The sequence below is a fragment of the Trichoplusia ni genome, chromosome 27 (genome assembly GCF_003590095.1).
Source record: "Trichoplusia ni isolate ovarian cell line Hi5 chromosome 27, tn1, whole genome shotgun sequence".
Taxonomy (NCBI): Eukaryota; Metazoa; Arthropoda; class Insecta; order Lepidoptera; family Noctuidae; genus Trichoplusia; species Trichoplusia ni.
This window is the reverse complement of record NC_039504.1, coordinates 3805168-3818654: the sequence shown is the minus strand read 5'-3', so window position 1 is coordinate 3818654 and position 13487 is coordinate 3805168. Positions and strand designations below refer to the sequence as shown.

The window sequence follows — 13487 nt, the reverse complement described above, 5'->3', positions numbered from 1 at the left end:
CATATAACTATTGTGTTGCCTCTATAACAACAAATAATAAAAGTGTAAAGGTTAAGTTCCAACGATATATTTTCTTGTGAATTTGTATTCCGTATTTTGCGAATTTGTAGAAGAACTTGGCCGGGCTGATAAAATTCACCAATTTTGTAAATGTCCCCGTACCTGTAATAAACATTTTGAATAAATTGTCTGACTATCAGTCTGAGTACGCGTGCCACTGACGTATTGACACAATTAAAAAACAATGCGTGAAATGAATCACTGTTTTCGAATTCGGTCAGGCGCGTAACATTGGCTGGCACCTGATGCCAACTAACGCCATAATTGACCGCCAAGGAGATGCGCATCATGCATAATACATGCTGACTGTTGGACGTTACAGTAATTGGAGCCATTGTACAACTTAGCGGTGCGACGGTTGTCACAGTTGCGATTGTTAGTTTGATTTCAGATTTGATTGGCGTTACATGAATTGGATGCAAGAATGTGGTGATAGACAAGTGAATTTTTGAATGATGTAGTAATTATTATAAGTAACATTTAGAATGATTTATGCAGACCGCGATTGAAATATCTACACGACATAATGAAAATGTCTAAAAAGTAAATCATATTTATTCGAATTACATAGGGATTAGCTTAAAGTAACAATTCATCAACTAGAATACAATAGGTAACCGCAAAGAGCATACAAATTAGGCAACAAAACCGCACCACTTTGCAACAACCACCTGCTAATCGCTATTTACATAATAAGGGCAGTTCACAATTCTGCCCTCAGCGCCTTAATTACGTCAGATAACAAGCAGTGTAGCCCTCCTGTGTGGTGATTATCTCCAACATCACCAACCAACACATTACACTCACAATCAGCTCGAAATCCAGTAATTATCAAAGGAAAAGAAAGCAGTGTGACCAAGTCATGAATATTGATTGCACTTGATTTTCTTGAGTAAACAGCCTTGCAAGAAGCAAATCACGTACGCACAATGACAAGTTGTAATCGGTGGTAACACTAACCGTGATCGTCGCGAGGGGCCAATGTCGCGGTCCACACGCCCGGAATATCGATCATGCTGGAGAGATGACACATCCGGTGATCACGGAAACTTTGGGAAACGCTCATGAAGGTATATAAGCGGGGCGCCAACTAACCACAGCATCATTCGTCTTCAGACAGTCGAAGTAAACAGTTCAATATGCAGAGTTTTGTGTGTGTCCTCCTGCTCGCAGCTGTTGTGGCAGCTGAACCTCTCTCCAGGCAGAGGTACAGGTTCCAGAGGCAAGAACTCGAGTCCGGCTACGATAGCGAAGCCACGACACAGAGAAATGAAGAGGCTCCATACGCTCCAGCTGGCTTTAGACCCTCGAAGGCTTTCAATCTGCCAACACGCCAGGAAGCCTCACCTCCCTCTACTTCCTACGGCGTCCCTGACGACAGTTATGGTGCTCCTTTAAACACATATGTCGCACCTCAAGTTGAGTACGGCGTCCCGGAAAAGAGTCCCGCTACTGAATACGGAGTTCCAGAAACTGATGAAGATGAAGGAAGTGGTAAAGAGGAAGAAAAAGTGGAAGCCGATAAAGAGAATATCAAAGAAGAGCCTAAGAGTGACGCTGAAGTAGTGAGCGCCCAGGGAGTGTACTACGTCCTGCTGCCTGGGTCTCAGCTGCAGAGAGTTCAGTTCCAGACTGAAAACGACGTGAGGAACATGGCTTACACGGCCCGTCTTCAATACAAGAACGAAGACCGAGCTCCGTTGTACGTTTACACAGCAGTGCCTCAATACCAATCGGCGGCGTACGTCCAATTATTCTAATTTCGAACCAACCCTTTGAACCAGTGATAACCACCCAAACGGATGCAATTTAGATTTGTGAGGATTATCCAGCCCCGATACCGCCATACAGAAATAACGTTTTTCAAACGATTTTATTGTTCTGTGTCGTTTTGTTGTATGTTTAACAGAACCATTCAGTGCGGAATTATGGCGCAATTTCTTATGTAATTTATTCAGGTCGATGTAAATAAATATTGTTGTTTTACATACATGATGTGATGTGTTTTTACTGGTTTTACGAGTATTGTGTTCGATAGGTAATTTATTAAAAGGATTATGGTTACGTACAAAAATAAGAGCTTTTACTTCATATCCATTTCAAAGGTATTCATTTAAAAACCAATAAGGCTAAAGTATTATAAAGGCATGAGATGATGAAAGTGAAATGTTACAATATTGTCGAAGCCCACACAGTAGCATAATGAAGCGTGTCTCCAAGTATTTTCAAATGTCATTATTTAAAAGAAACAAAAAATTTAAACACTTTCAAGTTATTTACATAACAAATGATGTCCCGATTTAGCAATTACTGTCAGTTTGACTTGCGTTGCAGGCTGTACCGCTCGTTATGACATCGTTAAGTCATAAAAATGCACGTTTTTTCAACTGATATAGCAAGAAATTTTCAAAGGAGCAATTTTTCTATGAAACACTTTTATTTAAAATCCAGACTTTTATTTTCTTAAGAATATTAAAGATTTCGATATTAAATGAACGAGCATTATATTTCGAATAGATATGTACATAATGTGTATAAAACTTTAATGACGTTAATGAAATTCAGACTATTATTTCGAATTGGAAACAAAACAAAACAGTGGTACTCTACATTACTGAGAACATTTCCATTTACCATTATAGTAAATAAGTACTACATAGATACAAGGTCCAGTCCCTATAGAGTTGTAGACTACCCATTCTCCAGAAATCCCTCGATATTTCCGTAAATGAAACAAGATACCTAACAGTAGTAGATTATCAAGTGGTTTCACGTAATCCTTCAGGCTTATAATCAACAATTTGCGTTGAAGCGAAATTAACGAGAGAGCGGTTTCCATGTCACCACTTGATACAATAACTTAAGCCTTAGTATTTGACACAGTTGTAGTTAGATTGCCACATGTCTGCGGTTTCCTGGAACTCGGCGTGTCTTGTAGCTTTTAGCTCGCTTCATGTATAATTGATCTGGATGTCTGTTTGAGTAGGCCACAGACGTGCATTGATGAATCGATTTTGCCGGCTGCGTAATCTCTGAGCTGATTCTGGAATTACAATGCTGAAGATCTATTACGTTAAGGTAATCGGATTCAATTCAAAACGATACCTAACTTTTTCCAAAACACATGGCTAGTTTTTTCAGACTGATACACCATTTGAAAATCAATGAAAAAGCGTTATCTTTGCGTTCATCGCGCTGCTGTTCACTGTTCAATTACTTGATTCAATCAACTAATGAAGTTTTTTGCTTCAATAACACCTGACGTTCAGCTGTTTGGGAAGCACGGAAATAAAATTTTTAGGTTGATTTTTTTTTCCATAAAATATTGGATTTTCGGACTTTCATAAAACATTGGGAACAAAGTGACAAATCCAAAAAACTTGTAAAGTTCTGAAACAGTATTTTCCAAAATATTCTCTTTTCCATGTTCCTTGTATTTTCCTACTCCAAATTTTTTAAATGATCTGGTAAACACTTTTTTCCAGAAGACCGTTGACTTTAAAACGTCGTAAGTAAATGTCATCGGTCCCAAGACATGTTCCAACAAGAAGTCACCATCCGTACACTCGCATCCCATGAATGTCGAGCACTCTCAACACGTTCATACCCGAGAATATGTAAGCTTGTTCAAACATGATTGATTGCGTTCGATTTTCCGAAGGTATCTCTATTTGCTGAAATGGTAGCGTTTGGTTTTAATTACTCAACACTGAGAGCTTTTAAACGTGTAGCGAATTAAGTTATTAATAAAATTATTTATTTTGCTATCATTTATTTTTGTAAACTAATTTTATTTTTAAAAAGTAGCTGACAAATGAGGTCAGACAAAATGTCGTGAACAAAAATCTGTTTCTTTAAAGAAAATGAAGTCCAAGTAGAAAAGCATTGGATAAATAAGTATTGCTCCGTTTCCACTAGCTTAACAAAAAATCTATGAAAGTCGACTCGCCGCTTTTTGCAATGAAAAACAAGATATCATTCCGCTTTTTATGTCGTTTGTTAGTATCTAATGATCTCTGTCCTATTTCGTAGTCAACGTCTCTAATTGAATGTTTTTCTATTTATTCGTATAAACTAGCAACGAATTATGAAAATAATTTCTGACTACTAAAAATATTATACATCGTTATTGTTTATATCTTAAACATAAGATAAGATATTTATATTTAGATCCAAGTGATACTAAAATATACAAATAAAATGATCTCATTACCATTTCAATTTCAATATCTTGATAATCAATCGCCAGTAAGTACACTTTTTGATACAATTACAATTACTTTTAGGTTTTAGATTATTTCTACCAATAAAAGTATGGTATAAATATACCTCAATATTTTCATATACTCTCTATTCCTATTAGTCTGTGAGATCCGTCGACAATCCACTTTGAAGGAAGCCCCTTATTCAGCCACCCATGGTTTCAAGTGGCTTATACCTTTTTAGGACTACCGGAAATCTAGATATCAACCTAACTCTATTATTAATGTTTTATGAGAGAAGGTTTATCAATGAACGTAATGATGAAAATTTACTGGAATTTTCTTAAGATGAAGAAGTTAATTTTGACGGCATAATTAAGTTAAGGATTGTTCGCTCACTTTTTAAATTCCATTCTCAAACTCAAATGCCTTTATAAATTTTTCGTTAGTTTTCGACCGTAACCTTCTAGATTCTCGAAAAATAGCTGTTTGTAGCCCCTTTTACATTTAGGAAGCTCAGCCTTCCTGATTTAGTTATTCACTTTTATTATTTTTTATATATTCAATCTGCAAAAATGTGAACTGAAAATAGAAAAATGATTTATCCTTTACTTCCCATTAGCTCAATGGAATGAATTTTATTAAATTTAAAAAAACCTTTCAACAAAATCTTGTAAATGCAAATGATAAAAATTTGAGCAATTTAAAAACTCTACTACACCTAAATCCAAAGAAATATTTATTATACTAGAATGCTGCCATTCGCCTCCCCCGTGTTTCAGCAGTCTAGTGTTCGTCTGAGGAAGACATAAAACTGTCGACAGTTAATTAACCAGACGTCCATACGTAGCACTCCGGGCTCCAACTAAGTTCTTTAGTTTTATAGCTCTCTTTAACTTGCTATGAGTTTTTATCGGGCGCTTTAATACTGCGAGAACCGCAAAACTTTTACGTACTTTTAGGTACACGTACACATCTAGATTTATTACACGTTCAGATTTATTGAACCCTGATACAAAACGCTTTTTACTTTCAATATTTTATTTTTTGATGGAACGTGTTGTTGATCAGCAAGGTCGTGTTTCAAAAAGGTTACATACAAAAAATGGTTAACGTAGAGCATAGAATACCAAGTCTCTTGTTACTCAAACGAAACGCTTTAAAAAGTTTGTTTTTACAATAGCTGTCAAACATTGTCATACGAAAATCATTATGGTTAAGATTTATCGAATAAGCGAATACTTGCTTCAGAACAGTTTGGAACACCTTTCCTCCATCACCACAAATTTAAATTTGTTCCCATTTTTATGTTCGTGAAATAATCTACTAGTCATGATTTTTGACTACGAAATCCAAGAGCAAGATGTTCTCACTTTATTGCCTAATGATCGGAATAAATGCGCTTTCATAACTGATATGGTTGTTCTACAGTGTGAGTAGTGACTATTTCTGAATGTTCTTAACATAAAGCATCAGTTTTTAAGGTAGGTTTTTACACATTGGACAAAGGTGTTTGAGTTACCCTACAGCCGATCTTCATGCTTTCTTTCCAAATGACAAAAAGACGATGACATGGAATATACCTATAAAACGTATAACGAATTTGAATTTGGGACAGTTACTGAAACACTAACCCAATCACATCATAAAATTCATATTCATCATCCATACAATTTCGATAGCATTCAGTACCTATCTGCGTTTGTTCTAGGCATCATAGTTACTATCGGCTCCATGACCATTCTCTACTGCGTCTGGTCTCCAGACAAAACCAACATTGAGTACGATAAGCTCTTCCGCGTGACCTACCTCTTCGACTTCGAAGCCTGCAACTATAAAGTGAACAGAGCCAAGCTGGTGGCCAACCTCCTCATCAGCAATGAGACGTATGGGCGGGACGTTCTGCCTATCAAGTGGTTGCCGGCTGTAGTCACCGTGTCTACTCGGCTGTCGGCTAGGACTAGAAAGTAATTATGTTTCTTTATTAGGTAAATTAATTGTACATTTAAAATGCTGAGTATCGATGGGAAATTGTGTCTGAACTATTTTCGTTTTTAAAACTTGCAAAGACCAAAATGACAAAGTTGCCTGCCAACCACTTCATCAGAAATAGAAGTATAAATGAAATCATGAATCACGTTTATATACGAATTTATTTACTAAACTTCAATGTTTACTAACTAGTACTTATTCAGTTAATATTCAACTCATAATAAATGAAGAAATAAATTTTACGAGAGTTCTGAAAAAACCATTTGCGTTCTGTTAATCAGATTAAATAAATCTATTTTCATCAACTCTAAAGCGAGTTTAATGAAACGAACGCTGGCAACTGTTCGAGTAATCCCAGCTCTTTTTATGTTTTATTAAATTATTTGTCAAACATCCAATGTAAATTGGTAAATTGGTATATTTATTACAAATTGACTTGAAAATGTTTTGAAATGAACTAAACTGGTTTAGATTTACATATGATATTGATATTTTCAGTATGTCTCTATGTTTATGAAATAGAACTGTATGGTTTTATTTACAGACACTGTGATTTACAATGTAACTGGGAATCTAAAAAGTCATTCACTTGTTTTTCATTTGTTGTTCCAGGTACATAGAGCTGAGTCTAGCGTTCCATGTCATCTGGTCTGTCCTCGCTATTGGCTTTCGTATTGTTACTAAAAATAGTACGGACCTTAGAACTTTGAAAGTGACGCTCATTGTATTTTTCTACTACTGTATCTTCATTATTTGCTTCGATGCATCGATGGCGGTCCTCTACATCACTCATATCAAACAGAGTTTGACTAAAGGGATGATTCTTAGAAACAGTGGTTGGAGCACAGAAATCAAACTACAGGGTAGCGATGACTTTGCCGGCTGGCTGCCTATTACAGCTTCCATTTGTTGGTTACGAGGTTTTGTATTCTTCTTCATGAATATATATTTCTGCAGGATAATCAGCATTATGCGTAAAAAAATAAAGAGAAGAGAAGTAAGAACAAAGTATCCACACGCACGGTACTTACAGATCCCTGAGCCCCAGCAAGTACCATCGTATGGTAACAAAACTCTAGTTTTTCGTTATGGTGAACGTAAACCTCAAATCCCAAGGAAAAACATTTTGATTTAAGTCTACAAATACAGTTAGTTATATTTAAGACAAGCAGGTCATTATATTTTAGCTGTAAAATAGTTATTTTAAGTTAACATTGATAATAATTTCTAATTAAATTACGTCGATAACAGTATCGTTGTTTTATTATCTAGATCACGAGACGATGATTTTCGTCGAAGGCCGTTTAGTTATGAGAAATGAAGTGAAGCGATTCCGTTCTTGGAAAATTTCAATTTAAAACACTGCCAAGGGACGCTATAAAATTTTTCATTATCACCTCCCGAGGAGACGTTTCCCATTAATTCCGGACTTAACCTGTAATCAAAACATAGGATGACCAATTTTAGTGGCAGCATTTTGTTCGCGACCCACTTGAAATTTGTTTGCCCTCTAGATTCTCACGGAAACGCTTCGTAACGAGCCGGAGCGCGGCATTGATATATAAAAGGTTTATTTCATTTAATAACTGTCGCAATAATAAACTGGAGTAATGGGATCGTTAGGATTTTGGAGCATGGTGGTGATTCTACTTCAAAGTGAGTGTCTTTGTTTTACAAATAATTTTGAATATTTCGTTCTCTTACTACTGGAAATATATTAGTTTAATTTAAATTCTCAACGCTTTAGAGCAAAATGCTTAAATATTTTTTAGGCTTACTCGAATTAAGATCAAATATGAGATTCAATCACAACTATTCGATTTCAATCTGAATTGTAATGAGCGCTTTAGAAACTATTGTTTACTGATGCAATCATTTACTGACTCTCAATGGAAACATTCCATACGCTATAGATAACTAAACTACATGTTAATTTCTTAGTTCTTCAGTTAACGATGGGAGAGTTTGCTTTTAAACTACTATTTCTTCCAGATCATCTTCTCTTACCTTGATATACTGGTGGAAAATCCTCATTTATGATTATGTTAATATTTTCAGGCGTCTTAGCTGTTGTGATTAGCTGGTTGACTCTGGACTGCAAGTTCGCGCCGCTCACCGACGAGCTGCATGAGATCACGTTGATGAAGGTCCTCTACCTTTACGACCCTGAGGCTTGCGGCAGGATCCACTTCTACAACCTCACTTCTACTGTCAGCTTTGATAGGACTTACACCAGTGTTGTATGGCCAGTCACAAACCTAGTTGCTTCGAGATTCCGCACGTAAGACTTCTAGCAAATGATTTCTAACAGAGATCTTGATTATACGCATAGCCGAGTAGTATGGATCACCACGCCCAACGATCGCAACTTGCCGGCTTCAACCAGCCACTAAGACAGGTATTTTTATGATCCGCGAATCTTTATGTCACCCCCGAAACACAAGAAATCAATTACTAACCACAAATTCTCAGCATTTTGTTAAACCACTTTCGGGTTTAACAAAATGCTGAGAATTTGTTGTTGTCAATAGTCAAAATATTCGCAATAAAAGTTTATTGCTTAAATGAGCAATCAAATAAATAAGGATCAAATTAACAAATAGTAGGAAACCAACACTTCAAAAGTTATGAAGGTAAGACTCGACCTTCAACTTCGTTCAACAATCGCTAAACAACAACAAAATCTTAACTTTGCCTAACTTTAAAACTTGAAAGGTCAAGTTACTTTAAAGCATCGCTTGCCTAATCTCTGTTCATTAAAATTTGACAGTTAAGAAGGGTAACAGTTATCGATTTACACTACCGTCTCATCTTGTTTAAAACCTAATACATCAAGTATTGATGTTTCGATTAGGAAAGGGTTACTTCCAGTTTATTTAATCAATCCTGAAACAAGATTAGCTGTACAAGAATATTTTTTGGGGCAATAGAAAAAAATACGTCTTCATTGAAAGAAAGCAAATAATACGTGCCTTAATAGCGTACGAAAATCGATTAATTTTTTCAAAAGTATTACAAGTATTGCAGCTGCCTATTCCATTCCAGTAAGATTCAGCTCTGGCTCGCGCTCCACCTGATCTGGTTGCTGTTCGCTATCGTCAACGTGACGCAGGGTCAGCGCTCCTGCAGCTTCTACGCGACGCTGCTGCCCTTCACCATCACTGGAGTCACTCTTCTCGTCTGTGACGTCATCTATGCTATTCTGTTTCTCGTTGACGCTCGATATACGTCTACTGAATGTAAGTACCATACTTGCTGTGTATGTTTTTTTTTTAACATGACTGATATGCCTACGTTTCTGTCTATCTTTCTGTCGGTTAGACCGTTCATCCATCTGTAAATAGGCTGTATTTTATGAACCGTCATAGCTAACCGGTTATTTCTTTTGTCGGTATAAAAAAATAGGTAGTTAAAAAGAGGTCAAGCGCTGCATGGTTTGGTACAGCCATACGTAAGATGAAAAGACTCGTGCTTGGCCGATTTTAAATTTAATTTCTTCTCAGAATTAATATTCAAGTTTTCACTAGCCTCCAGACATGAAAATCGCTTTATCTAGCTATCCCTTTAAACCTATAACATCGACTAACAAGATTTCATCAAGTAAATATCTAAAAGGAAAACCAATTTATAATAATACCTACAAACAAACTACTAAACAAACGAGAACTGTATTCAGTTTCGAATCCCCAATAATCCTTTGTACTATGAAATCGCTTTACAATAAACCACTGAATACATCGCGTGCATTGTACGATACACGACTTCCATTATCCTATCAAAGCAAGCAATAGTCTCAAATGTACAGTTATTGAAGTATAGCTCGGGAACGCGGCAATACAACAGGTATTCGACTGTGAGGTTATATCAAAGGCTTATTCTAGTTTGAATTTCATGTTAATATAGTATTATGTTATCTTGAACATTCATTTACAAATGCTCTGAAACATCGTATTTTTTTTGTATTTCTCTAACTAATGTAACGATTTCTGCAATACATTCTTGCTTTTCTGCATGAATTTATCGCTGAAAATAGCTATAACAATAATACTAGCCTATTCCCATGACTAGGCCTCTTCTTTATAGGAAAGGTTTGAGAATTGATAACCACAGGATTTCTCAAGATACATTTGTTTGTCTGAGATTTTATTCTAAGGCACTGCACACTAACAAAAAAGGAAGTAGCTTTCAGAGCATCAAACCTGCACCAATCAAGAAATCCCTTCAAGGCCAGCACGAAAAGTCGCTTATTAAGGATTTAAAATATATTTCTACAAAAAAAACCATAGAACGAACATTAGTCGCCTATAATAAATATCTAATGTGCTTGAAGGAGTTAGTAGTTGTAAATTAGCTCGACAAATAACATTTCCACGCCAAAACATGCAAAAGCCTAACCAATAAACCGTAAAGCGATTATCTATACCGACCTTAACACTCCAATATATCCTGAAGATATCAAAGATTACCTTCATAACGATTATTAGTATCATAGGAACCTGAATGCAGCTGTACGGGCTATTAGTAATTGATGCCCATTCTCTGACAGTCCGAACCGAAGCCGCTTTGAATCGCAGACAGAACCCGTTTAATCTGCTTCGCGTTGACTAGATAACTGTCCATTCATTACACTCTAGTGGGAAACGCCAAGTTTCAATAGAAATTTAATCCTTTTAGCAGTGCCTCTTAACCCGATCCTATTTACGTCCTTAATTAATCCTAGAAAGAAGCAAGTAAATTATTAAGAGCCCTTAAATGATTGTAGAAGCTGATAGAATTATTAAAATGTGCAAAATATGTATAAATAATATTGTATGAATACATAATCAATTTAAAAACACCATTCATTGTAATGTAAGTGTGGTAGGTAAAATTAATAATTCAGAGTAAATTGTATAAAATCATTTCTATGTTGAAAAGCTAGAAAATTTAAATTAGTTGCGCAAAATAGTTCGGTATCAAACAGAAAGAATATGTTGAGTATTTTCAATTTCATAAAAATCCAATATTAGAACGTTTATTCTTGCTCTAAATATGAAAATAACACTCACAGAAAATATTTCCACACAAATAATTGTCTATGAATATTTTTATCGACGGACAACGGGGCTCGCATGGAAACTGAGCATATTTGCATAAGCTTTCAGTGCAATGGAGATCTTCTAAATTCCTCTTTATACTCTGAATATAGAGGTAAAGATTCGCTCTTTCTGTGTCCCATGAGAAGCTGCGGCCATACGTATGTGTAACTGGTGAAAAGAGGATGTAATCGTAGCATGGCGTTCTGAATGTGGGCTTAATCCCGTGGGAAATGCGTGATGATTTGTTGAGTGTAGCTTCGGGTTGTATAAAGAGGTTGGTTAACAACTTGTTGGCAAGTTAGAAAGTGTATTCCTTTCTACCTGATATTCTTTCGATATAAAAAATTGTCTGCTATCAGTTATACCATTCAAAATGTTATTCGAGTAAGTAATAGCTGCGCTTTTCAATATCACCCACCAATAAAAAGCAGTTTTTTGCTTAGCTCCATCCAGAGTTAGTTCATATTAGCCTAAATGTTTAAGCATGAAAGAGCAACAAGCATCCATACAAACTATCTTCTGGATTCATAATATTAGCACTATAGTTATTCGTCTTGCATACCTTGAAGAGCTAGAAACCGTACAGAAAATACTATTCTTACTATATCTTAGCAATTACCTACACACTTCCAGCAACAATCCTCCGATACCTGTCGGTGAAAGGACGTCTTCGTGCGATGAACAAGCGCCCGATCACACCAGGAGCCCATAACATAGAAGACACGTCCTGGATCGCCGTGGTCCTGGCCTACATCAGCATGAGAGGCATCGTGCAGTGGGTTGTCAACTTCTGGATCGTTAAAGACAATTATTATGAAGGCTTGGAGCGTTACCGTAAGTATCACTCTATAAAGTTTATTGTGATTTACTTGACAATTGAGTTGAGACAGTGCACGAATATGGACTGATAATGGTATGATGAAATTAACATAAAATGTTGTTATGCAATACAATAAATTATGGATAACTTGTCGAGCGATCCGGATAAAGACGTGTGAGAAAAAAAGGTTATCGAATAATGTTTAAATACATATTTGTCATCATTAAATATGTAAACTTTTCGTACGACCGAAAAGTTTACATATTTAATGACCGAAGCGCATATTATGTACGAGTTCAACAGGATAAAAAAATAAACTCAATTCAAGCCCTTTCTGGGCTTTAATTTTTTTATATTACTTCATTTTTATGTTACTATAATTACTACTATTTATAATACTTTTATTTATGTGACATATATTCCTTTCTGGATTTAAAAGTTCCCTGATTCTTAAAATAAAATAGCTTATTTTAACTATTCTTTGGAGAAGGTATCTCAAATACTACGGTCGTATCGGGCGTGTTGCTTTGATCTGAGAGTCTGTCGGCCTTATGGTGCCATAACAGCTCATATGCTCTTAGTTTATGAACTTAATGCCCGAGGGGCCATCCTGAGATTCAAAGTTAACATCTCAAGTCGGTCATCGGTTTTCATGTTTATTAGTCGACTACTAGCAAACTCCACAACTTTGCCTGCAATATGTGCTCGTGTTACATTGACACAATATCTTTTAATATAAAGATATTTAGTATTATGAGATATGATTGAGATAAAGTATGATTTTTCCGAATTTATTTTAATTTCTAAAAAGTTCGAGTCTTTTAATGTATTAATCGAGATAGCCTGACTAGTTTTGAACCCAGCCGGAGTCTTTAATCATGATTAAAGAGCAAATCGAAATTTTCCGCCGTCATAAAAATATATTTTTTATTTTTACTTTTAATAAAACAATTATTTATTTTCAGGTCAAAAGCTTCGGCTCAGTCGACACAAAGCCCGAGCACAGAGAATTTCTTCAAACTCGCAGTTATAAAAGGCATGCATCAAATGTGATGACAGCGCCTTCTTTAAAGGTTATAGACATAAAACGACGCGCTACAACCTCACTGTGATAACGTTCTTAGTATTTATATTAAAGTATAAATCCTAAAAATGAACACTTTTATTGATATTCGTCAGTTCCAGGATGTTATTCGAAAGACAACTTTAGTACGTTATGTTGCGTCATCATTTTCTTTGACGTCCTAGTTTCGTTTGCAGAATGCACTGCAGGAACGCTTAGAGTCTGGACAAATATAAAAGTATTTGTACAAGCGGGTTATATCCACAACCCTC

General features: G+C 35.8%; 3 protein-coding genes across 4 annotated transcripts; all 3 read left to right on the top strand.

The window, feature by feature from the left end:
- The first annotated feature begins 320 nt into the window (after positions 1-320).
- Positions 321-2055, top strand: LOC113505856 (DNA-directed RNA polymerase subunit beta''-like). Its single transcript, XM_026888696.1, has one exon. The coding sequence runs from the start codon at positions 1200-1202 to the stop codon at positions 1818-1820; it is 621 nt and encodes a 206-aa protein (XP_026744497.1). The 5' UTR covers positions 321-1199; the 3' UTR covers positions 1821-2055.
- Positions 2056-5461: 3406 nt separating this feature from the next.
- Positions 5462-7504, top strand: LOC113505904. Of its 2 annotated transcripts, XM_026888776.1 has the most exons (4): positions 5462-5694; positions 5974-6229; positions 6867-7117; positions 7212-7280. In XM_026888776.1, the coding sequence occupies exons 1-4, from the start codon at positions 5595-5597 to the stop codon at positions 7214-7216; spliced, it is 612 nt and encodes a 203-aa protein (XP_026744577.1). In that variant the 5' UTR covers positions 5462-5594; the 3' UTR covers positions 7217-7280. The 2 variants fall into 2 exon arrangements, with proteins under 2 accessions (XP_026744577.1, XP_026744576.1); XM_026888775.1 differs by having other exon boundaries at positions 6867-7504.
- Positions 7505-7580: 76 nt separating this feature from the next.
- LOC113505905 lies at positions 7581-13284 on the top strand. The gene is made up of 5 exons (XM_026888777.1): positions 7581-7910; positions 8313-8535; positions 9300-9493; positions 11966-12166; positions 13118-13284. Exons 1-5 carry the CDS (start codon positions 7865-7867, stop codon positions 13183-13185), a joined length of 732 nt encoding a protein of 243 aa, XP_026744578.1. The 5' UTR covers positions 7581-7864; the 3' UTR covers positions 13186-13284.
- Positions 13285-13487: the final 203 nt, after the last annotated feature.